The sequence below is a fragment of the Enoplosus armatus genome, chromosome 7 (genome assembly GCF_043641665.1).
Source record: "Enoplosus armatus isolate fEnoArm2 chromosome 7, fEnoArm2.hap1, whole genome shotgun sequence".
In the NCBI taxonomy this organism is placed as follows: Eukaryota; Metazoa; Chordata; class Actinopteri; order Centrarchiformes; family Enoplosidae; genus Enoplosus; species Enoplosus armatus.
In genome coordinates, this window is record NC_092186.1 from 19,089,115 (window position 1) to 19,116,312 (window position 27,198).

Genomic DNA, 27,198 nt, shown 5'->3' on the forward strand with positions numbered 1-27,198 from the left:
TACACTACTGGAAGCTGCACTGTTGAGATCTAAACTGACACCGACCAGGAGAAAAATAAATGAACCACAACTTGAACTTCTAAAATGACTTCTCGTACCTTTTGGTCCTTCAACAATTAAGCCCAGCATTATGAAACTACTCTGTACCTCAACAATTTATTTAAAAAATAGACATTTATATATATGTATATATATATATAAAAAAAAAACAATCCAGTCAGAAGACATAAAACCACATTTTATGGATACAAAAATGTTGAGCCTTGGCTATTCAACCAATGACAAGTTCCCTCTTTCCCTGTTACTAACTCATCATAGTTTGCAAATGTAATAAATAAGAGCAGAACGTCCCCAATGCCTTGAGGCATTAATATTTACAATATCAAAATTCAAGTAAAATCCTCTCCCACTCTCTCTCAGCCAGACAAGTTTGTAAATTAGTTTACAACTTTTGAAAGACTTGAATGAAAAGATATGAGCATGAGTGCAGTGGTGATCGGTCACTTGAGCGGTCTCAGGTGCCCTTTCTGAGGAGTTTTCTCTGTTGATGGTGCAACCGGAAGACCAGCGGAGGTGGTTTCTGCTGCCTGACTGCAGCTGTTGTCAGCGAGAGGTCGTCCTGCCTGTTGCGGCTGAGATAAAGTGACGCCGACCTCCAGCTCGGGTTTCTTGTTGGTTTCCTCTCCGTCTGAACACGGCTCCCACTCGTCCTGCTCCTCGCTCTCCGTTGAGCCCTGCACGGCGATCTGGGGCACCAGCGTGAACCTCCTCACCGCCGGCACTTCCAGCTCCACTTCCTCGCTGGTTTGGGGTCGAGTGAGCATCCAGGCCATCCTGTGCTGCTGCTGCTGCTGCGTTTGGGCTCCTGGAGCTGTGGTGGTCACTGTGACTGTGGTGCTGGTTTTCTCCTCCGGCTCGTCAAAGCTCACCTCCTGCACCGCCTCCTGTTTCTTAAAGGAGTCCCGCCTCTCTGATAGGTTGAGCTTTCGCATCACGACCAGCTGCTCCGATCGCTCAATCCCAGTGTCCCTCATCCTTTGGCTGCCGAGGTATCCCCCCAGCCTGCTGTGATCGATCCCAATGTAGGAGCCTCCACCGACACCCTCTGCCTCCGGGTCCCCCAACAGGTCCCCCTCACCATAAAACGGCACTTCCAGCGTGTGCCTGCGAGGGGCGTACGACTTCTTATCAGCATGATACACACCTGACAGCTTCTCAGCCGACTGTACCCTCTTCAGCAGAGGAGATCGAGGGGGCTCGGCGCTGCGGGGCCGGACAATGTGTCTAACGATGGTGGGTGGGGACAGGGTCTTGCCGTGGTAGGTGTGAAGGGTTTTGGCGAAGCCAGAGAGCGGAGAGGGAGAGCGCTGTGGAGAAAGAGGCTGGGTGGAGGATGAGGAGGAGTTGCAGGCCAGTGGCGAGGGGGGGATGTTGCTGGTTGACTTCCGGCGGCCCACCTTGGTGTAGCGCTGCGTGCTGAGTTTGGAGCCCAGGCCGTGGAGAGAGCTGGGCCGGATGTGTGCAGCGGGGGAACTGGGAGAGCTGGAGCAAGGAGAGGTGCTCTGGGGGGAGTTATTGTCTGGGAAGCAGAGGGAAAACTGCTTATTGCACATCACAAGTTGCAGAAACCTCAATATTTTACCATATTTACGCTCAGCCAGTTCCCATTCATAATGCAACTATAAAGCCTGACAGATGACAAGAACCTTTTAATTTCATCGGGAATAATTCTGAAGCCACACTGAGCTCACCAAAAGCCTGATGGTCGGGTGCGGGGCTCCGGCAGGGCGTGGAGGGGCCGGGAGAGAGGCTGTGCGTCGGGGAGCCTGGAAGACTCTCGCTGGAGGACACAGAGTGGTGGAGACCAGATGAGAAGCTGCGACTGCTGTGCATCACCGTGCTCTGCTTGGACAGCTTCTTCAAGATGCTTCGTCGCCTGGAGGAAGAAGAACACGAGTCAGATATGTGACAATGGGCCTCATGCAGGAAGCGAAAGAAATTTCCTCTTATTTTTGGTCATATCCACGATTTGTTCATATTATAATCAAATTGTTGCTACTAAACTTCCCTTAACAGTGTCTAACACTAGAGGGAGACACAGCACTGACTTTTGCAGGTTAGTTTTTCTGACAACATCCACCAGTTGTACAAAGTAAACCAATAATGAGTAACACTGCAGAGCTGCGGGAACTGACAGCAAACCAAACTTTCACCTGTCATAATTATCTCTCCTCTTGCTCTTCTTGCTGCGACGAGCCATCTTGCCTTTGTGTTTGGTCTTTCGAGCTGGACCCACTTTGATCGACGTGTTCTCAAGCGCTATGGTCTGAAGCGCCACCTTGCTGCCACACTGCACATTTCACAGGAAGCAAAGAATGATTAATTTGTGTTCAGATCAAAACAATGCAGCTTGTAGAACTTATTGATAATCTGCAGTCTGAGTGATTTGCTGTACCTTCAGTAGCAGCTCTATCATCTCAGGGTGGACCAGGCCTTGGACAGACTCTCCGTTCACATGGGTGATGAGGTCTCCAGTGCTGAGACCTGCCTGGTGAGCCGGACTGCCCTCCTCCACACTCTGTTAAATCAGCAACACCGTGAGTGACTTCATTTGAGCATTACATAACCATCTTTTTATACCCCAGTCTTCTGGTTTAGTGTCAGAGTAAAACACATTACTCGACATGGACACACAACATTTAAAACACTTAAGGACTAGTTAAAGCTTGTCAGGCAGACACCATTTTTAAGTCTTGTGCTGACACCCACCGACACCATATGATGCACAGTGTAGACATCGCTGTCGCCCATGTAGACCCGGATGGCCTGCAGGGTGAAGCCGTACTTCTTCCCTGAGGTGTGGATGACAATGGGAGGCCTCAGGCTGCCGGGGCTGAACGGCAGGTTACGGCTGGGGGAGGAGTCACGGGACGAAGGGTTGGAGGACAGAGAGCGTGGGGAGATGGGACTGGCCTGGAGGCCGCCAGGCGAGTCATCTGAAACAAACACAAGCCCGTTTTCCTCCGAATACGTGGACAGAACAATCCACAGCTGTTATGCTATGAATAAAATGTAAATAGTCAAGTGAGCTATGAACATTTGTCTGTCCAAAGAGGTTCAGTTAATTTCATTATCACGTTTAAGTAAGTTATAGGCCTGTTTTACTTCCATGATTACACATATTAGAAGATATTACTAGCTTAGTCCATGTATTAGGAAACCTGCATCTAACGTTTTTATTCCACTTGACTCACAGATTGTAGCAGTAAAGGTGCTGTCTCTACGTGGAGCACTTAACACCAGTGACTTTGAGGTGTTGATGATAACCTTCTATACCTGTGGTGATGATGAGAGACAGGGCTGAGACGGAGGCTGACTTGGGAACCTTCCCTCCGCAGGGAAGCCTCTGTCTGTCCGGCGTCTCCAGCTGGTTACCGAAGCGTCGAGGGGCGGCCAGGTCCTTGGGGGATGAGTGTTTCGCCCCGGTGCTGTTGCTGCGAATCCTGATCCTCCGAAGGTTTGACACGACCACCTCAGCTGCAGGTAAAAAGGTTAAAAAGGTAAACATATAAATATACTCACTGTTCATATTCTTCTGTAATAGAAGCACTGATAACATGTTGTGAACGTGTCAAAAACATGTCCGTCTGGATTTACCTTCATCGTCAGTGGAGAGGGCAAAGCGGGGCATCGTCTCCAGGCTGTGGGTGCTGCTCATCACCAGAGGACTGGTGCTCCTCTCAGACTGGGAGGAGCTGGAGGAGGCCCGAGGGCGAAGGCTATAAACAGCCAAAGACCAGTTGGACAGGTAAATCATCTGGTTCAAGAGTCCAAATGCTCACACAACACACCAACACTGTGTTTTGATTGTTTGCTGCTTTTACACAGATACGAGAGAATGCTTCTAGGGCGGGTCAACCATTCCATTTCATACAGTTTTTCGGCAGCAATTTTACATGTAACCTAGCAACAAAGCTAAAACAAAAACAAGAAATCAACAAAGAGCCTCAAAGCACTCCAAAAAGCTATGATAAGAATAAAAGCAGCTTATGATATACAGCACCTGGACATGCGTCCGGCAGGTCTGCGCTCCACGCTGCTCTCTGCTGGGCCCGGGGAGAGACTGAGTCCTCCCATGTCCCCGCGGTCCTCCTTGTCCTCACTGTGGCTGCGGTCAGAGGAGAAGCTCAGGTTGGACGGTGTCGCCAGATGTTCTGTGCTGCTGTAAACCTGAGAGGTTGAAGAGGAGAGAGACTTTAAGTATTGAAGAGATTTAAGGAAGATATAATAGACTTTGATCAACAGCATTGAACAGAAGTGGGTCATTTCTGTACTGTTTTAGTCTGAGAACTGATGATTTCATCTTATACACATTCATTTTTCATGCACCTTTTTCATATCAGTTTGTTGATGACTCAAATGAAGGCTGTTGAGTTTATTGTGACTGTCCTGTACAAGTGTGTTGTAGCAAGAGTGGGCTAATGAATAATGCATAACACAGTGGGACAGCCTGGCAATAGTTACCTTTTACTCAATTCTGTCAGAGCATGAGGTCTTCAACTATGAGAACATTGATATACTTAAGTAAGTTGTAAATATCCATATAAAAATGCTGCCAAAAGTTTCTTTTGTACCCATTTTGCAAAGGGCTGACCACTTTTAGAACTTCCCATGCTCTTGTCTTCCAACACATGTAGCCCTTACCTTGCTGAAGCGATGCGACCAGGAAGAAAACTGTCTGATTTCCAAGGAAGACTCTTCATCATTGGTTTCCTCATCCTCATCAGAAGCCAAATGATGGTAACGCTCTGAACGAGCTGGAAAAAGGAACAGGAGAAGACACTCAAAGTTTCAGAGAACTTATCTGAAGAAAATATGTGAAGTTTCCAGTTTGTCAATTGTTACATACATTTGTGTATCACATGAGGTCTTAAACAGCCACCACAAATGCTGTTCTTTGGTCTGATGTGTTTTAAATGTCAGTGAAAACTCCCTCTTTAAGCCTGAAGAATGTAAGACTAAAGAAATTCGATATAATCTTAACTGTAACTTACTGTCGAAGTAGCTTGTGTCGTCCTCCGCCTCCAGCTGAGGGATGAATTCAGCTTTCTGCCTCAGGAGTCCATTCCAGTCCAAACCCAGGAAGAATGGGTGCTGTTTGACCTCTGATGCTCCACCTACAACCACAGTTTTCACAGCCAATGAAATCCTGGATTATGTTTTAAAACATTGTGACCTCAATAGTTCAATAAAACTAAAAAGGAAAAATATATTTAATACAAGGCCTAAAATGTATTTAATTCCTTTTGACAAACAGGTGTTTCCTATATTCAGCTCTAACTTGCAGTATCTCCCAAATGTCTTTACTTAAAAGAAAGAAAGATAATTCTGGTTTTACATATGTACTTTATAAAGTTTGTTAATATAATTATGTTTAATAGAAAGTCAACATTTTAATTTCCCTTCAGCTACAAAATCTTAACAAAACAGAATTTTAGGGTTGAGAGACAACGCCCTTATTTTTCAGTATCAGCCTGTATCAAACACCATCTGCCGCTTTTTCATGTGTTAATCAGCAGTACACTGAGCAGTACCAGTTCCCAGTCGGTCTAAAGGACTCTGTCTGAGCAAGCGGGTGATCAGGTCCTGGGCATCAGCAGGTAAGGCATCGTCTCCATCTGGCCAAATGATTTCATCTGCAAAAAAACAGAAAAACAAGCTAGACAAAAGCATAAAATCACAAATCAACAACATAGCTTCTGAAAGTGGTGCAGTGTTTGAAACTCAGCACAACTCAATTCTTGTACTTCAAATACAATCTCTGCTGGTAGTTAATTATTTCTATATCTTGGCCTTCGGCATACAACATTGTTTTCGGTGCAAGAAAATAATAAATACATATTAATTATAGAGATCTGTATTGTGTGATTCTGTTCGACTATTCTTTGTAAGCAAAGTTTTAAAGTTTGGCAACAAATGCAATGATACCAAGATGTAAATGTATGTTCATGAGGATTAGAAAATGAGACTCCTCTAGTTTTTCTAATGATTAATCTCTCATTTCGGTGCTCACCACTGACAACTTGTCCAAAAAGTTCTTCGGTTGTGTCTCCAAAGAACGGAACACAGCCGACCAGGAACTCATAGAGGATGATCCCCATCGCCCACCAGTCCACTGGCTTCCCGTAGCCCTGCCTGAGAATCACCTCCGGGGCAATGTACTCTGGAGTACCACACACCTGCACAAGCAAACCAACACGGTGAGTTTTGGAGAACAGAAACAGCTGCTTCCATAACCGCTGTCACTGCAAATTAGTGTTATTTGTCTTGCGTGCAGAAAGACGCTTTGTGTTACACTCGAAACAGTCTCACCTGTTTGTCAACGAACTCTCTCGTGTCTTTCTCCATGTGACCCTCATACAGGTTAGTGGTCATGTTCATCAGGCCAATTTTAGACAGGCCAAAGTCAGTCAGCTTGATGTGGCCCATGGATGTAATCAACAAACTGACAGAAAATAGTCAATGTCAATACTTTCACCAAACTCTGCAAGCAAATGCAAATACCCAGATTGAAATATAAAAAGGAGGACATCTGGACTCTCTATCTGCCTAATCACAGACCAGACCACATCTGTTTAGTAATGTAATGATGTTTAATGAAACCTAATGAAAAGCAGGACTACTTGGTCAGAGCTGGGTCATACTCTGTACACGTCCAAAAGAGAAGCTGGTATTTGTACGGGCAGTGTTGTTTTTCATGTTAAAATCTTAAACAGGAGTGAAGTGGGAGTCGGTTTGTGTTCTCACTTGTCAGGTTTGAGATCCCGATGCACAATACCATAGTTGTGAAGGTACTCCAGAGCCAGGACTGTTTCAGCAAAGTACATCCTGGTCATTTCTACAGGCAGTGGGCCCATGTTCTTGAGCAGGTTGGCACAATCTCCACCTTAATGAAACAATTGTAAGTATTGTGTCCATTTTCATTTCTGTTGCCTGGACTCATTTTTAGTTCTACATTAGATAGAGCCAAATGTCTAAATGGCAAACACAGATCATTCACAGCAGTCTTTTCTCTACTTTACCTTCCACATACTCCATGACCATGCAGAGGTGACGTCGTGTCTCAAACGAGCAGAACATGGAGACAACGAAGGGGTTCTCGGCAAACGTTAGGATGTCTCGCTCTACAAAAGCCTGCTGGATCTGGTTCCTCAGGACCAGGTTCTGACGATTTATCTTTTTCATGGCAAACCGCTGGCGGGTCTCCTTGTGGCGGACCAGATACACGGCCCTGTCAAGATCCACATTAGACCCATTATCTTCACACTTAACTTTAAGGGGTATTCTCACTGAAAAGGCAAAGACGGGGCTGAAGTTGCTGCTACTTTTAAATAGAAGAGTAACCTTTACTTTTGAGATTCAACATTCCCTTCATCTTATTCTATATCAACCCACAACTGCATTCATAGGACACATCTGCATGAAGTTGCCTTTGCTTTGTCATGATCAAACCACAGCCACCATTCTAGCCAAAGACGATGAAAACTGAATTAAATTTTGGCACTCTTCTCTTTGAAATTTGAGTGTTTCTCGCTTTATTTGCAAGGAGGAACCAAAAGGTGTCTTTTGACTTAATGAAGTTATCAAGTTTTTGTAGCTCCTGGTATAAATAAAGAAAGTTTGCAAGAAATCTTTTGGAAAACTTATAAAACGTTGCCAAGAAAAAGCAAAGAAATCTGAAACAGCAGCCCTTTCTTCTTACCCGTAAGCTCCATTACTGATGAGTTTGATCGTTTCAAAATCACTCTCAAGAGGTTTCCTTCTAGTTGGTGTCAGCGTCTGTGGAGCTTTATTCTATAGAGAGGAAGCAGAAACATGACATCAGTGCCTGTTTATGGGCAAATTAAAAATGAAACACAGTCAAAGAGTTATTAGGATTATTACAGTATAATTAATATTCCAGTTCTGTAGTCTGCTACATGCACTACATGCTGTGGGCCAATTTGTAGTCCAAATACTGAACACATTATTTTCACATTTGATCCATAAATCAGAATTTGGGGCAATATGATTAAAAACCGACTTGACTTGAATTCAATATTTGTTATGATGCCACCCTAAGAAATGTTCACAAATTTCAGGGCAATTTTGAGATTTACTTAAAATGTCTTGGCTTCCTGTAGCTCACCTAACGAAAAGAACACTCTGGTTTAAAATATTTATGGTATCCTTTCACACTAAAATGGGTCACTGGAAACCACAAAAAAAAAAAAAAAATCAAATGTCTGGATCCTCTGGAGAGAACATTTAGCTCAGCACTCAGAGGTGACTAAACAACAATTTAAAACGGGACACGATTGAAGAAAGTATGTGATTTAATTGTTAATTGTAAACCATATCCTCTTCACTTACAGGTAGTAATAATAAAAGTGAAAGTTTACCTCCACATTTGCATCTGGTTCCACTGACACTGAAGGACTGGGATCATACTGTTCAAGCTGCACCATGTCTAGAAATAATAACAGAGAGAACTACCACCATTAATCCTTCCTCCTCCATCGCTGATTCACACATAGTTCAGGACTTATCTGGTTGTCATGTGTTGTAAATGTCATTTAGATGTATGGAAACTGGTTCCTACTGGCTGTTTATGTGGCAGTACAAGTTTTATGAAATTTTTACATTTCTCGATCCGACTGAACCTGAATTTAAGGCTCCACTCTATTCTCTATTCTACTATTTATAGATTTTTTGTATGTTTGTTCATAAAGTTATATTATAGGATGTAAGTCAAATCCCATACCAATACAAAGTGCCATGAAGTGAAGCTCTAACAGAAATGTGGTTTTGATTATTGTGTCCTTTGTTGTCAGAGAGTTCCTTTACCTTCTAATAGGTCCCGTGTCAGACCCAGCTGGCTGATGATGTACCGCGGGATGTCCGTCTTGATTCCCCGTCCGACTTTGGCATGACCCTCTGCCGCCTCAAGTAAGTGATAAAACTCTTCCGGGTCAAACTCCTGTGAACAGCATCCCAATCTCATTAATATGGATTGACTGAAGTCAATATCCTGAACTCAAAAGCAAGGTGTTTTATCTGTATCAGTGGCACAAGTCAAAGGAAACTTTAGTCTGAAAGATGTTCAGCTTCTCATCCAAGAGGCTTCAAGTCCAATCGCTTTTGATTTATTACTACTAGTTCTCCCGTTAGCTGGATGCCCAATAATAATCCTAATCAAACCTGTATTCAAAGTTGGGGATTTAAGATTACTGAAGTTTAAAGTTTAAGACAACTGTTTTAAATAGGAACGTTTAAATACTGAAGGGAAAACACAGTGAAAGTTTTGTAATATTGTCTTCTGATGACACACTTCCACTTTAAAATAAAATGTCAGACTCTCATTGCAGTCCTACTTTAATGTGAACTGACTCCTACCCGTTTCAATCAAAGTAATCTCATTTTCAATTAGGAAGAGATTTTCTCCTCCTCAGCTTACCAGACACTCCAGGAGGCGAGCTGGCCGAGAGATTATGATGAGGATCTTCCTCACCAGCTGGATGATGACGGTTACCTCCTCGCTTTCAGAGCGCTCATAGGCCTGGAAAACAGTACGAAAGCAGGGGCAAAAAGTTTATTTATGCAGTAATCTTAAACAACTGGCTCCCCACAAAACACCCAACAGAGGACAAAAAACATCAACAGAGATTTTAAATCACGATTTTAAATCAGAAAAAACAAGCAAATAGGAATAGGTGATGTTGTAAAGGTTAAATATCATACTTCTAACCAAACTATGTAAAACTTTGCATAAAACTTGTTTTTGCACAATTTGTAGCGTATATTAAAATAAAATTCTTGACATTGAAATGAAATTATAAATACATTTTTTGTAATATTAAAGGGAAATAAAAGTACAAGGAGAAAATGGTGATTTCCATTTTGCCACATTTTGAGACGAGATAAAAGATGGCGTGTATGCATCATGTAAATAAAGGTTAAAAAGAATTTCTCTGTCTAATGTCTACACAATGTCTTCAAATGTACTACATCAATATGAAATGCCTGTGTTTATATATGAAGTTAATACAATGTTATTAGAAATCAGGTGTGATCAGATGTAAACCTCCTTTGTCATCAGGGCTTATTTGTGCCAGTGTAAATAATTGATGAAAGCACTTTTCACTTTCCAAGTGCCACTTCCTCCACCCCTGAAAAAGGTGCTAGCAGAAGGACTGCTCAGTACTGAAACAGGAAATCTAAATATATAAAACACAGTGTGTTCAAAGCAGATGGGGACGACATTAAGAGAAATATGAAAACAGAAGCTGCCTGACAGAATTGCATCAGAGAAGACATCACGTTCAACCAAGAGGAATTAGAATTATCACTGCGTGGGTGGGCGGAGTATTAATGAGTCATCCAAGGCCTTTCTTGTAGATGACTGAGTGACAGTCTGTACTAGTGAAACAGTGGCTGCATGGTATACCATGCATTAATGTCCAAGTCATATGCATGTCCGTTAAATATCAAGCTATAATCAGCAGCCGGTTTGCTTAGCTTAGCATAAAGACTGGAAAAAGGGGGGCGGCTAGCTTGTCTTTGTCCAAAGGTAACCAAATCTGCCTTATGTGAATGTCAAAGTGAAAGTGTGAGAATCTTGTCTTGACTAGAAAGTCACAAGACCACAGCCGTCTGCCCTACTACTGAAAACACAGAGTCCTCACATGCTCACTCAGTTGAAAGAATCTGGTTTAAGTGGTAAACTATGTGATTGGGAAAATAAACGTGGCACTTTCTGTACATAGAGGATATATCCCAGCCAAGAGCCAGCAGTGCTTATAATTTCATAGCTTTTACGAACTGAAAGTAATTTGTATTACTACATACATCGAATCATAAATCAAGAGCCACAGAGAATTTAGATGACTGAAAATGTCATTTTATCCCTGAAGCTGTTACACAATGTTAACAGGGTGGCCATGGCACACATATGAGTCCTCAGGTTTGTGTGCGTGTACGACAGCATTTGTTCCACTGTATGGGAACAGACTTATCAGTTCAGCTGGAGGTACAGCGAGTCGGCCATGCCTTCTGTCTGACAGCATGAAGAGGAACAGGGGAAGGGGTTGCTATAGAAACTAACATTTTAACAACACATAAGATCTGTGACAAAAGTACCTCTCACAATCACTGACAATTTCCTCTACCAGATCTATTGTGTGTGCCTTTGGCTATCAGACAGTTATTGAGTGACGCAGCGCACATTTCACCCCAGCTCGATCAATCCCCTTTCATAACTTCATCACAAGAGTTCACATGTAGTAGTCATTTTATTTAACTATCAAAGCCATTTTGGCACACATAATGAGTATATATATATATATATATATATACACATAATGAGTCCTGCTAGACCCAAATCAGCTGGCTGTTTCCCCCACCTCGTGAAGCAGCTTCTCCAGCTTCTCCTGCAGCTCAGCGAAGTAGCGGGAAGTAACCAGGCCTGTCTGGGACTTGTCCAGACAGTCTCTGACCAGCTCGACCAACTGGTGCTGGATGAAGCCCAGCAGCCCGTCAGCCAGCGGGAGGGAGCTGTCTGGAGAGCAGTGGGTGATAATCTCGAACAAGCGCTCCTCCATCTGGGCTGTGGCCTGCAGAGAGAACAAGCACACAAACACACAGTTAAGGCATTTAAAAGGACCGGTAATGATGATTTTTACTCTGCGCAGCACCAAATGTCCGTTATATTTCTGTGGGAGGATTCATATGGTTGTTGATTATTACCAGTGATTTAACACATTTGATAAATTAGTCAGCTGCTTTATGGCTTCAAATCTCAGGTTCAGTTTCCATCCTATGCTCTGTTTTTAAACAATATAGCCTCTACCTTTTTCGAGTTTCGAGACACTTCTACAGTATGTCTTTCAGGTGCATTAACAATCAAACTTTGTTTTGTTAACACATGTGTGCAGCAAACAGTGTCTTTGTTACACAAATGTACCTTTGGAAAACGTTCTCTGTAAACATGGTTCATCATGACAATCTCATTATCAAAGGAGACACTCGATCGCCCGGGGCTGCAACAGAAACAAAACCACAGATTAGTATATTTTAATTGACCAGCAAATGAACTGTGATTTTTACCAATACACCATCAAATACAACTCTCCTCTGAACCATTAAGCTAGGATGGGGTGTGAAAGTGATTATGTCATCGAGGCCATCACGGTTATCTAGTGATGACCAAAAGTTGATTCAGTTCAGCCCACCCAAACACACTCTAAACCTGTAGTTTGGGTTTGACTGAAAGAGTTTTTTGGAGGTCAACATCTACGCTTGTACTTTTGATCTCAACCTGCTAAAGGCAATATTGTGAGCCAACATTCGATTCCAGTAGCTCTTAAGCTGGTAAAGCTACAGTCAGAGTGGATTTCACTGTCAGGTTTTGAAGTTTCTCTTTTAGGTGTTTCTACACCAACAGCAGAGGTTTCTTCTGGCCAAACCGTGTGAATCATCAACATCACACAATTAGTCATTTACTGCAACACCACTTCAGTATTTAGGCCGATGAGACGGGTGTATTTTTACAAAAAAATCTTGCTTGATGAAGCTTCAAACAGAACAGATGGAGGGAAAACGTATCACATGCAAACAGGCTCCCTAAGCCTTTTTTTGTCATGAAAGAAGCCTCTGTTAGACTGGATGGCTGCTGCCCAACACACACTGCTGCAGCTCACTGTGGCTCCCTGCATCAGGCCCCCCAACCCCCTAAACCACCCCCACCCTCGACTACAGTTTAGCAGCTAGATCCCTGAGGCGCTCTGTTAGCTAGCATGCCCACGCACGGCACACCATGGTGCCAGAACACAGAGCACCCAGGCATCGCACAAACAGCGCAGAGCAGAGCCAACAGACAAAGGTTGTCAAAGCCACACAGCTCTGCAGTTAGATCTCCACCTGCCTGCCGGCCAACAGGCATGTGTAATCAATCCGAGGCACTTGAGACGCCAAATGCTGCGCTTGCTTGTGAATTTGTCTTGGATGCAGAGACATCTTGACATCTGACAGTCTGCCATCACATAAGGACCTCATGCACAGTGCAAAACATGCCATCGCTGTCCACAGTTAATCTAAAATGTCATTTCCAGCAACAAAGAGGTGGTTAATCCCTTAGGAGGGATTACTGCATTTAATCTGTATAAAATATTACTTTCATTATTGTAATGACAGGCCAAGAAACAATGTAAAACAGGTGTTTAGACCCGGTTCAGACTGGCTTGTGAAACAAGTGGTTTTGATGGGAATATACAAGCGGTGAACACAGTGCGTAACACGCGAACACTTCTCAGAGTGGATCTGAGATGGAGTTGATAAGGCTAAGTGAACATGAACAAGTCTTTTCAGATTTAAATAAAAATACTGTCAAAGGGTACAGACTGCAAGCTGGTGCAAGTCAAGAGCCTTTGATCCATGATGGCAAAGCCTTAAAAGTGAGGTGACATTGTTATTATGGACTATGATATCACAGTTCTCAGGTGGCAGTCCATGTCCTTCTATGTAATTACTAGCTATGAAACAAACATCAGAGTCAAGAAAAGTGCCTATCCCACACTTAATAACAACACTTGAGAAGATGTAATCATTGAAATCTTTGATATGACACTCCCTAAAATGAATTTGTAGCATTATAGAAGGAAAACCACCACTCTGCCGATAAGACTCATCCCAATATAAGGTGAAATCAGGATCAGCTACCTGAGGCTCCGGGACCGAGGTCGTATGACCGTCGAGGGCCGCCCATCTTCGTCGGTCATGCTGTCTGTGCTGCGGAAGTGTTTGAAGAGGAAGTGCAGCTCATCTTGTGTCGGCTGGTACGGAAGCTGGTGAAGGCGCTCCTGGGAGGACGAGGACGACTGCAGACACAAAGAGGGATCCATCAGTCGAGACAAGTATTTAACTTCTACATTCAACAGGTTCAAATCTTCACATTCATCTGTTGCTAATTTAGCCAAAACGTGAGCCAAATGTACCATGTCTTCAGCCAACCCGAGATAATTGTTTTGATAACACTGAATGAATATTGCTAATAACGACAGTTGCTCAGGTGAAGGACATGAAATAAAAACGCTACGTCTTCATATCTTGTATAGTGAGTTTAATGTGGTGCAGCTGATATTAACTAAATGATGTTCCAGTTTTAAAACAGCCATATCTGCTGGACAATAGAAAATTTGTTGTGGAACTTAGACCCAAAATAAAACAGATTTCTTTGACCTTGATGAACATGAAAAGACAAACATTTTGTTATTGAATCATTTTGCACCTATATTAAATAACATTTCTTAATACATTCCTTAAAATACAAACGCTTAAAAGGCCTCATAGAGACAGGAAAAGTCTGAGAAATATATTGGGATGTAACACATGTTAAAACTGAACTAATCCAGCCTCGGTTGTCATAGTGGACGATTAACGAGACCAATATAAGCCACAGACTGACTTAAAAAGGTGCTATATGTAACATTTTGTGTTTGACAAACTCAAGATCAACAGTTGCAGTCAATCAATCATGCTAACTTCCTTTTGCAAAGAGGACGTTGCTACTTGTCAGCCCTGCCTCCTCAGTGGCATCACCCTGATAAGGGATTAGAGTCACAACTGCTAAAACCCACAAACATGTGTTCAGACAAGTTAGACAGACCTGAAGTTGAAAGACGGCATTTAGAAAAGGGACAACAGAAATAAAAGTTGTGTTTGGATCCTGTATTGTAAGTTTGCTTCAAATCTGAGGTTGGACGATGGTCTCATTTACAACATTTAAATGAATGAGGTAATAATATTCACATTTATTTCCCAGATTATGACGACAGCAGCATAGCGCACTCTGTGCCAACAAGAAGCCAGTATAAGCCCAACCAATTGATGGAGGATTTAAATGAGGTGCACAAAGCTGGGGTATAAATTTAGAACAGTAGTCAAAGAGTGAGAAATTAATTTAACACCTCTCCAGTCACTAATTAAAATATTTCTTCAGGTAATGGTGTAAACAATAATGAAACCCACAGAAGCATCATTATTTACACAAATAAGTTATGTTCCATGTCTACTGAGGCGCTGAGTAAACTCTTTTTAACTGAACGGGACGTGGTGTACATTGCCGGCAATCTGTTTAATTTTGCGGCCCATGTGCCCTGAACAGAAGAGGGTCAGAGGGACGGCATCTGTGAAGTCTAATGCCTCAGTATAAAGAGGGCAGTGAGGCCCACTGAAGAGCCCTATTGTCCCCACTGACCTCTGGGCCTGTGCCCGGGTCTACCCAATAAACTTCTTCATAATAGCTGCACATGGCAGACTTTCACCACAGAATGACGTTTCATTACATTTTTCTGTGAACTAATACAATTACAGCTTTATTCTAAAGTAAGATATTTGATAACTTTAAGTTAAGTAAATTTAAGTAAATTCCTGCTCAGAAAACACTTTTTACATCCTGTATATTTTGACATTTATCCTCCCGAAAAGCCACAGCTGATGTGTATAAAAAAGGTCATTTTGTAGTTTGGTTGAAAAATCATAAAATAATGTAACTTGAAGTATTTAATCTAATAACCAAAACAGTGAGAGAACACACACACACACACACACACACACACACACACACACACACACACACACACACACACACACACACACACACACACACACACACACACACACACACACACTCTTTACTTCTTCCCCTCATTAACATGCACACACACAGACTGTGAATTACTTCTAACACAGACTTCCACCAACTGGTAGAATGACTAATTCAAGCAGATGATGGAGGAAAACAAATAACAGTTTGCCATCTCGGGCTTGGCGTTCGCTGTCCCTTACTGCATAAACGAATGTGTTATTTGGAATGAGTGAGGTGTTAGAATTGCCTGGCCGCCATTTTTCAACTGGGGAGGAATGGCGCCATGTTTTGAGATGACTTACCGAGACAGTGGAGCTCGGCGGGTTGGTTCCATAGCCAGACGAGGGAAGGGATGCCAGGGACCATCTCCGGCCCTCAGCTCTGAGAGAAACGGACATGCATGTTACATAAGCCTCAGTAGCACTGGAATTAGTTAGCAATTCATATGTGAAACTCCTTACATAACAGACGACAGAGGAGTCCTGTGGCTACGAGAGCATGAAATTAATGTCTTTTTTTCAAAATCATATATAAACAGAGCCCTTTGTGTCCTCACTTGATTCAAAGCAGCTCTTCAGTTTTTTGCTGTATGCAAATCAAGCTATACCTTCACATACATTTTTTTAGGAGGAAAAGCAAATATAAAACACAAGCTTTAAAAGCCAACAGACATGGTGCAAGAATTTTAAAAGAAGCTACCTGTCGGCACGAGCCAAGTGACTGAGATCACGACAGCAGCAGAGAGAAAGAGAAAACAGAGTTTCAGTGAGTTTTGGGAATCGTGCGCAAGTGATCCTGTGACCTCTGGCATTCAGCTGAGGGATTAGTACTGACAATGTTGCCTTCCTTGCCAGTTTTTATTTGTTCAGATACGAGGAGTAGCTAGCAAAGTAAATTAATTTGAGGGTATAGTTTACATAACAGAAACAAATCTTCTCTTCAAAAGCATGACCAGAAAAAGGATTTGGTCTGTGGTTTGGATTTTGCAACAGCAAACAATATAAAACACAATGAAAGTGACAAAAAAAACCCTGAAGGTTATGTGTTATAATATTTGGCATGTTATTTGCAAGCAAAGGAAACAATGAAGTTATTACACAAAGAATTCCCACTGGAAACTCACAGGTTGAATGAAAGCTCCAACAGCGCCATAACATTCAGAATTAAATCTATTTTCAGTGACTGAATGAGCAAGATCTTAAAGAGCGATGTAAAAAAGACCAGAACACCACATCACAAAGATCTACTCTGATTATTTCTAAAAGTTTGGTTCATTAGCTGATTGTGAATTTTAACTGCCTCAGTAAACACTGACTTAACTATGAAAACCAGAGTTTCAAGCAGCAATGAACACTGATTGCTCTGCAAAGTTTGAGTCTTCATCACTGCAGCACAAAAGATGATGGATGCCTGAGGAAGTTTGTGACAAAAAACGTTGCATTTTCTGTAAACTTAGTGTTGACAGTGTGGGAATGTATTACTACGCAGCACAACGGATGATTATATGGTAAAGCATTAGTATGTGATAGTAAGCTAATGTATGATGTGCTTTACACTGATGCCAGCACACATTTTCTCAGAGTAGGTGTCACTTTTCTGTCTTGTTTCCGTCGTATGAAAGGAAAAAGCACCTGAACTGCTCATGAGTTTTTAACGACTGTTCTTCTTGGGTGTCTTCAAGACGACGCCTCACTCGTAGGCTACACATGCCTGGAGCGAAACAAGCGTGTTGCCATGGGAACCGGGCTGAATGATATGTGAGTGGGCTTCGGGGGTACCCTCTATCTAACTGCACTCATCCTGCTAAGGAGAAGTCGGCTATAAGGAGACCTGGCAGAGGGGGGAAGGTGTGAACGCTGCAGGCTGAGTCAGCCTCAGTCACCTTGCTGCTGTTTCTGTCTCCACACACACACACACACACACACACACACACACACACACACACACACACACACACACACACACACACACACACACACACACACACACACACACACACACACACACACACACACACACACACACACACACACACACACACACACACACACACACACACACACACCTCAGAGTGTGATCATGCATTAGACTGATTTAATTTGAGTTTTTTATTTATTTGTATTTGGTTCATTTGGGTTCACATTGTCAAATTACAAACATCCTTGTAATTGTAAACAAGAGCCTCATAGACTGGAATGGAATCAAAGCTAATGTAGCTCCTGTAATTTTAACTGATCCTGATGTTCGGCCCAAATCTTTCTGGGAACCTCAACAGGATCTGATAAACCAAATCCAAATATTTTGTATATTGCCCTGAAATATTATTTGGGCAGGGATGCCAGAACTTCAAGTTTATTCTATCCTCGCTCTCTGTGTACTCACTCACTCACTTCAAAAGCAGTTTTAAAAAGAGCAAAAGAAAGTCTTCAATTAAAATCCCTTTATGAAACTCTTTGTAAGGTAATACTTAACTTGACGCAATTTTCTAAATATTTCAGTTTTAGGGAAAATAGAAATTAACTAAAGGGAAACTAGAGACAGTTTAATTGATACATTTCCAAAGAAGTAATTCCACATAATTGCTACTGTTGTGTAACCTAGCGGTCTATTTGCCAGTGCAGGGCAGATCAGCTGAACATGCAAAAACAGGAAAATTGTCCATAGGCAAACATACGAACCAACATTTCAAATAATGTATGTATATGTATATCAAATGTATGCTCTTAAACAGAGCTTTTCTTTAAAGGAAATTCCTATTCACCTTCAGTTGGTAACAAATTACATATTTAATCTCCAAGAAACTTTCTAAAAAAAGTATTAGAATATTACAGACATGTAAATTAAAGTGTTACCTGTTTTATTAGTCGCTTAAATGGAATACAATCATCCTCATCTGAGATCCTTCAGATGTGACAAAACAAATACTTAACTTCAGGGGTAAAAGAATTTGAGAGAGCAGTGCTGACATACCTTCGGGCAAATGGAAAGTTGAGGCAGGCACTGGTCGACACATTTCGAGGGCTGTCTAGAGGGCTGCTCGCAGCTGAAAGAGGAAAGACAAAGCCCGGTACCATTCACAACTGTAATAATAAACTCATGAAAATAGAATGGAGGAGACCACATGGTTTCATTTACAAGTGGAAATGTTCCAAAAGGGATGACATCACGTCTACGTAGGAACCCTCAATCACTACAAAACCCAGCGGCATTAACCAGCTCCTCTGAAAGGTCCAATGTATCATCTGGGTATTACTTTTCCAAACATTATAGCACCTGTCTACAAGCAGTCTTAATTCAGTTTGGTCTCGCTAGAGTCTGGAGGTCTGGGTACACTAGAGACTGGGGTTCGTTTACATGCAAGTGGTCGAGTACCAATTAGGACACAAGAGAGAGACCCAATTAGAGCCTGATTGCGCTCAGTGATTAGACCATCCTCGGCATGATTGCGTTCAAAAGGGAGCACGTCCACATACTGCTGGTGTGAGGAACTCTTTCCATAGAGTGCAGCAGCTTCATGGCATTAAGGGGCCGTATGTTACTATCTGTACTATCGTTGATTCAGAAAGCAGAGGGACACACTTACATTTAATGTAATGTACACTTTCTGCACTTCTATTTCAAAATCGACTTGGCGATGTTCCAAGGCTGATGTTATAACACACTTTATATTTAATAATCTGATCATCATCAGAGGTAAAATGATAAATCAGCCAGGCCAATACATCAACCGATATTAGATTACTGCAGATATATCGTATTGGTGTACATGTCGGCTGATAAGTAACAAGAAATCTCAATCTCTTCATATGAATCTTTACTGTGTTTGCCACAAACATATAGGTACATACATCTTTGGTGGAAGTAGATAAAGTGAAAAACTAAAGTGTTTAGGATTCAATCCAATTTCACCTTTATTTTCTTCATTGACAATCATTTCTCATCTGCAGTACATCCATTACATTCCCTCTTTCTTTTCTTCACTCTGCCTTTTCTAACCAGGACCAATTAACACCACACAAATCTGCACTGAAATGACTTCTAGACTTCATTAATGCCAACTTCACAATGTATTTTTTTGTGCAATAATATGCATATATTAGTGACTGTCTTTGACAAACCCCGTGTGTCATAAATTCAACGACTAGACGAGAATTTAGTTCATGGCTACTGTTTGATAGCAGGTGTGGCTCAAGGCCATGTGAATATGTCTGAATACTCTGCAGTGTCAAGCTGATACTGGCTACGGTGCGGCTTACAAGTTAAGAGTTGAACAAGCTTAATCTTGTATTAGTGAGCGTGTGGCAAGGCAAGGTGCCCTCCAGCTTACAAACATGAATGTGAGAGGAGCTGGTACTAGCAGCATGCTACATGAGAAACAGTGATGTGCTCATTTGCATCTTCATTAGATGCAGATTAATCAAACACAGTCAAATGTAATGTCCACCATGCAAAATTCTACATTCAAACTACTGTGTAAATGTGATTTCTGAGAATGTCTAGTATTGAGTGTGTTCATATCATGCCTATTTGAAGCCTAACTTCATATTCAGTGTTTGGTCAGGTGAGGACAATACCACTTAAACTTGTGAGTTAACAAATAACACCTGAACATACTGGGCGTGATCTGGACAGATACCTATATTTAGCAATATGTCAGTGGACAGTGTGGACATGCAGAGAGCGCAGATCAGTCCAACCGTCTGAGTTTTTCATTGCAAGAGCTGGAATCAGAAAACAATGCAATGGGCTGCGTTGGTGTGGACATGTTTCTACAGGGCCCAGTAAAAAATCCAAACCAGAAAGTCAAGTCTAAAGGTTAATTAAATGCCAAGACACCACACTGCAGTTTATACTTTCTTGAAGCAAGATTGTACAACACTGAAAAGTTATCAAGATGGCAATAATTTTCTTTTTTTTTGGGGGGGGGGGGGTAGAAGCTACCAAACATTGCAATAGATCTTACCGGTGTGGAGCGAGAGTGGGGACAGTGGCCGGGACAGCGTGGGTGATGGCGTCCCGACACCAAGGCTCTTCCTGTTGCTGCTGCGACAGCTGGAAGACGAGCAGGAAAAGAAAGTCAACAGACAGCCAGCCTCAACACACATCACTCACCTGAATCTCTCAATTTGTATGAAAATGTCTCTGTGGTAGTTTGCATGTTGAGTGACTGTCATGACCTGTGAGCCAGTTTAATCTGTTTTAACACCACAGTGGAATTTCACCACCATTAGAAAATAAGCCTCTTTTTTTAGATTGTCCCCCAGGTTAATTTATCTGGTGTCATCATCCACGTGCCGACACTTCTGTACAACATAAATCACAACTGTGCTCCGAGCTTTTTGGCTTTGGTTTGTTGAGTAACAGCAAGCAACAAGAACGACCCAAATTAAGAAATCTAACAGTGGTGGTAATTAAAGGCTGTTTGTGGATTTAAAGAGATCTACTTTGTAGTACTTTCAAGATGAAAACAGCCCACAACATGGATAAACTATGCTAAGCAGATTTATTACCATCTTTCTGACAGGTTGTTTTGTCATATGGGTTGCAGTGTTTCTGTTAAATTCATTATCTCTGCCAAAACATTTCCTTATTTCTCATCATAATTTTTCTAGCAAGCTTCTGCTAAAGGTTCTCATTTCTCTCCTCTAAGTTAACATTAATAGCCTAAAACTGTCACTTTGAGCACTGTGTCACCTCTAAGAAGTTTGCATCGAGCACTGGAGGAAACTATTTACTGGGAACACATAGATGATTGATAAGCCAATCCAGAAAGAAAATAACTTCCTCTTAACTGAGTGTAATCATTGTGGCCACCTATAATTACATGTTTGACTCACACAATGCTTCAACATGTATTTATAAGTGAGTGTTAGTGTGTGTAGTGAGCAGCAGCTTGACATTTTATGACAGTGTACGCTGCAGAGATTAAGAAGACACTTCACCTCTAAAGTAGCAGACTGTGAAGCTGGAAATACTGTGCCACACTGAATAAGCCTGAATAACACCAAAACACATGTGTGTGCAAACCGGAAGTATGCTGGATATAAACTGTATGAGCAAGGGGTGGAATTAGTTGTAAGAGTTTACATTATTTCATAATTTAATTATATTTTATATTTAGTTGTAAATTTGTTTAATTTTTTTTTCATGCCATTTTTATTTTTGTATTTTAGTTTGACTTATGAAAATTGTTTCAATAGGACGAAAGGTATTTCACAGGACGTAGTCGACATCCCTGATTAAAGAAAGAGAGACCGGAGAAAAGCTATTAAGCCTAACAAAGAAAATGTTTGTTGTGTTGCAGTTCATTTAAATTTAAATTTTGTTTTGATTCTAAATAATAATTTCAATGAACAAAGAGGATTATTGGGGGAGCGTTCAACAGATCTTTCTCCTGCACTGGTACAGCTGAAATGTAGACAGGTCTTCCAAAGAGTACGAACCGGTTTATCTTCAGATGGACAGACACACCAGGTAAACAAGGGTGTGCACGGTGATCCTTAACTGCACAGGTCCGGCAACGCCAGACTAGCTCAGTGGCAATCAAGTTTAGGTCTGCAACTAACAATTATTTTCATCAACGATTATATAGCCATGAATCATTTGGTTTATGAACTTTGCATTTTGTCTGACCAACAATACAAAACCTCCAGGTATTCTGTTTACTATCACATGAGAAGCAGAAAATCCTGCCATCTGAGGAGTTAGACCCAGAGAATGTTTTGTATTTTTCACTATTTTTGCTTGAAAAATGAAAATTGATTATTAAACAACTGATTAAAAAATAGTTTCTCATTCTTTTTCTGTCGATCAACTAATTGTTTCATCTCTACTCAATGAATGATATTAGCAGGTTTTTCAGACAGTGGCTTAGCGCTAGGCTTCATAATATCAGCTTGTTATGTCAGCATCACCGGAAATCAGTCCCAGTAACTACACTCGACAGTCTGATACATCAGTTTGCAGTACACACAACCGTAATACTGCTCTGGATTGGTATTCAAATCATCAGATTCTACAGCTAAACACCAGATGATGCTCACTGAGATAAATGTTATAATAATATTTCTTCTATGCGTTAAGGGGCGTTAAAAAGTTAACGTTCTGTTTCATTCTTCCTGACCCTCTCACACACATGCACAGGAGACCAGCCACAATTCATGAAACCCAAGTTTTTATCATATTCACATTATGTGCTATGAAGAGCAATGCATTTGAGTGACTGACGGGATGATGCTGTCAACTGCAAGCAGACCTAAAGTTTCTATAAATCCTCTGAACACTTGCAGTTTCTGCAGTTACCATAAATACACACTTTGGTCGAGTACAGATGAAGCTTATGATACTTAGCTAGAAAAACTGAGGTTTCTTTCTCTCTGCCCACTGAGATTTAACTCAACCGATGAGATTATTTCCGCCTTCAGAGCAGCTCTGCCTTGAGAAATGTTTATGTAACTACAACTCTAATCTGCAGGCAGATGCATGACACGTGTGCACAGCTGCGTCAGATGAAGAGGGAAAACTGATGAGAGCCTAAATACAAAAGGGGAAACCTCCTGTCAACAGACTCTAGGCTAAAGAGAGTGTGCACCAACAGCAACAGCAGGCCCAGCTTGAGCCACAGATGTTCAGTGTGTGTGTGTGTGTGTGTAAAGGGAGGGGGGGTGCTAAATAATCCTCTGGTTCTGAAAAGAAGGGGCAAACTTTGACACATAACATTCAACTGAGCAGATTTTACTGGGACACCAGGGTGAACAGTTCACACTAGTCGTTTATTAGACTGACAGAAAATTAACCAACTATTTTCCAGCTTCTCAAATGAGAATATTTTCTTTGTCCTCTGTTTTATAGCCTGTAAATTGAATATCTTTGAGTTTTGGACTGTTTGTTGGACGAAACCAGAAAGTAGAAGACCTTGGGAACCTCAGGGAAATTGTGATGAACTTTTATAGACCACAAGATTAATCTAGAAAACCACTGGCAGATTACTCGATAAAATAATTGTTATAATAATATTTGCAGTTTCTTGATTGTGAGGATTTGCTGCTTCTCAGTTTTATGATTGCAAACTGAATATCTGAAGACTGTAACGGTATATTTTCTACTAATTTCTGACATTTTATTTGAATTAAAATGAAAATTGAGATATATAAATACTAAAAACAATCATTAGTTGCAGCTTTTGACGACAATGAACAGGCCACACGTCAGTTCGTTCAGTGTCATGGCCTGCATCACCCAGTGCAGGCAGCAGGTTTTATATCCAGTCATGTAACAGTAAACATGACAGACTATGACTGCAGTCACTAAATATCATCACACCAATAGCCACCAATATAAACAGAAGTGTAAATATGGGCTTTTCTCCATATAAAACATCCTTTTTGTGCCTTTATTTAACTTGGTCCATCCACGCAGTCGAATGTGTCAACTGCAAACTGCACATACAGTCTATCCAATGGGACATTACAGACTTACAGATTTCAACAAAGAAAACTGTACACTGTGTCTGATATTCGAGGCATTACTTTTGGGAATATTCATTTAGAGCAACTATTGTCAGCAAACTGTATTGGCTGCTTTAATCATGCTATTTTCTAGACAAAAGCTGTGTCATCAACACAAACTCATGCTTTCCAAGTTCCTGAGCAAACTCAGGATTAACTGGCGTTAGAGCAAAGCGGCTTCCTGAGAGGAGCAGAGAGGAGCTAGCTCTTGTTGGGCATGTTTCAACATAACGTCCACATAAAAATAAATTAGACCAACAAATAGACCTTCAAATTAACTTCAGTTTTAACCTCCACATCCCAACTCTTGAGAACTATCGTTAGGTTACCTTTTTGAGCGCTTCAGCAACGCTCCCGGAACAAAATGGGACTTGTTCTGGCTCGGCACCGCAGACCAGTGACTCGGATCCGACATGCTGGAGGATTTTCTTGATTTACATAACCCCTGTTTCAAAGTTAATAGTGATTTCAGAAGGCTGAGAAACCCTCTCCCCCTGCTACTGCTGCTCTCCCCGCCATCGTCTCTTCTCCTCGGCGGTTCCTTTTGTATTCACACCGTCACAGTCTATCTGCCTCGTGCAGTCCCAACGGCTCTGGAGCTTCCGTTACATCCTCCGGTCGGATCTCTGTCCCCGAAACATCACGACCACGGCGGGTTGTTTAGTGTGTAATACCGTTCACGCAGCAGCCAGCGGTACACTTTAGTTTGGCCAAACAGACGCTGCTGGTTGCGTGTGTATCCGTGTGAGTAAGCGAGACCCTGATGCTGCGTTCAAGTGCTGCTCGTCACCTGCGGCTCCTCGCGACTGCAAAATCTGCTAAATTAACCATTTAATGTATAGTGTCAGAAAATAGCAGAAAAAATCAAATGCCCATCATAATTCACCAAAGCCCAAGGTGACAACTTCAAAATGCCTGACCAACAGTCCAAAGCCCTATGATATTCCATTTTCAATACTGCAAATCTTCACAATTGAAAAGCTGGAACAAGCGAATGTTTGTCATTCCTGCTTGATAAATGAGTTGTGCTTTTGATCAAAATTGTCATTACGAAATGCTCATGGGAGTGCTGCCTTGCCTACAAAGCAAACATTTCTATTCTATTTTAAGTTTTGGCTACATTGACCCCAACGAAAACTTATACAAGAGAACAATACAATGCAATATATAACGAAATTTCTTATAACATTAAGTTAGGTGGTTTTGTGTGATATGTAGTCTTAGGTTGTAGTGTGACTCTGCAGACACTTAGGTCACTACGGTGTAATAAGGTTCAGGACCACTGGCACTTTATTTTTATTTAATTTAATTTAATTAATCAACTCATCATTTCAGCTTTACTCAAGGTATTCACTGTATGACTACTATCCCTAATTGTTTGAAAGCAGCACTTTGTTACAGCTCTGATCACACAGCAAAGGAGAGAAAAGAACTGAGGCTGCTATGGATTGTAGGAGTGAAACTAAGCTCCATATCACAGTAACTCCTACATCGCACAAGTGCTACAAAAACAACTTAAAGCTGAACACAGCCAGCCATTAAAGAAACGTCTTCTCTTGACTATTTATAGGCTACATTAGTTTGACAATATAACACAGCTGAGTGGTGGAGATGGTCATAGCTCTGATCTGTTTCTGTTCTTCAGCAGTAGGTTGTGTGAATTTCTGTCTGAACTTTTGAGATACTTTTCACTTTTTCAAATTAACTGGTTTCTTGTTACAGTCTATGTCATCCATCAGCACACCAGTCTTGTTCAAATACATGGGATGCCTGTTACTGAGACATTGCCCAAATTATTTTTTATTATCTAAAAAAGAAAAATGGCCAAATGGACCCTGAATAATGTTTTAAGAGCATTTTTAGAAAAATGCGATATGTGGTGAGAGCAATCTTTACTAGTAATAGTTTTTATACTTCCTCCCTGATGTAATGTTTGGTTGACTGCAGCCTATTTGGTCAAAGTTAATAATAGTCTGAACCATTGCCATAGAAACACTCTCTTCATGTTTACCTCTTTGGTCACTTACACCATAGTGGCAATTTCCTACAGAACTTGAAAGCAGCTTAAGATGTTGTTGGGTTATACCATGAGGAGTCTGGTAGAGGGGCCAAACTTTTAAACAGTGGTACATTCCACTGCGTATAGCACTTCTTTTGTTTATATGTAGCCTGTTTGTACAGTACGCATTTTAATTTTATTTTATTTCAGAGGAAGTGGAATGCTGAATCTGAAGGGCACATAAAACTAACAAATTGTGTTTATTTATTTGGATTTAAAAATAGCTGAATACTAATATAAGTGTGTTATTTCACTATTCACTGTTATTTAAGTGTTGTAGATGTTTGTTTGGTTGCTTTGCAAACATTTGATAAAATCCAATATTTTAGTGTCACGGTCAATACCCATAAGTTGGTAGGAGTCTATTCTTATAATCAAGTCTCTTACTTTTGGTATTGATGAAGATACATTAAAAAATTAGGAATACCTGAAAAAACAAAAATCGTATACAGTATGCTACAGTATGTATTTACAATGTGAGGAGAACTATATGTGCTTTGTATGATGATTATTATCAGAACGCTGGCCATTTGGGGAGTACACTACCTTTCTTTTTATAAACATTACCATGATTAAAAAAGCAGCCTACTTTTCACATCTGGTTTGTTGTTTTTTAGTGCATATAACCTGATTTGACTTTTTTGTTCGTCATATGATCCCAGATGCAACATTCCTTGAGAGCTTTTTTCCGAGAGTCTCCCTCAAGACCCTAAAGATTTCTTGAGCAGGTTATAACAATTTCACAGTTTAAAACTGGGTCTATTCATCCTTGTGTGATCTCTGCCATCAACAGTTGTGTGATATCTCATTGTGTCCCTCTTTGCAAAAACAAACTTTAATCCAATCTTAACAAATATTTTCTCTTCCTCGCCCTGGTAAGACTAGTTTCTAGTAGAAATCTCAGTGTCATTTTTGAAGAGGCCTTGACTTTTTAGTAGCATTGTAAGTGT

General features: G+C 41.2%; 1 protein-coding gene across 1 annotated transcript; it reads right to left on the minus strand.

Annotated features, from left to right (window-relative positions):
• Positions 1-219: 219 nt before the first annotated feature.
• On the minus strand, positions 220-24,604 carry LOC139287402 (microtubule-associated serine/threonine-protein kinase 3-like). Its single transcript, XM_070908414.1, has 29 exons — positions 24,519-24,604; positions 20,646-20,734; positions 18,653-18,725; positions 16,382-16,402; positions 15,985-16,063; positions 13,756-13,913; positions 12,002-12,077; positions 11,442-11,651; positions 9,497-9,598; positions 8,887-9,019; positions 8,442-8,509; positions 7,763-7,854; positions 7,083-7,291; positions 6,808-6,946; positions 6,373-6,505; positions 6,074-6,239; positions 5,595-5,696; positions 5,055-5,177; positions 4,705-4,817; positions 4,064-4,230; positions 3,640-3,779; positions 3,337-3,537; positions 2,770-2,996; positions 2,456-2,578; positions 2,214-2,350; positions 1,752-1,936; positions 1,341-1,579; positions 1,201-1,256; positions 220-1,065 (listed from the first exon to the last, which is right to left on the minus strand). The coding sequence occupies exons 1-29, from the start codon at positions 24,602-24,604 to the stop codon at positions 501-503; spliced, it is 4,212 nt and encodes a 1,403-aa protein (XP_070764515.1). The 3' UTR covers positions 220-500.
• Positions 24,605-27,198: the final 2,594 nt, after the last annotated feature.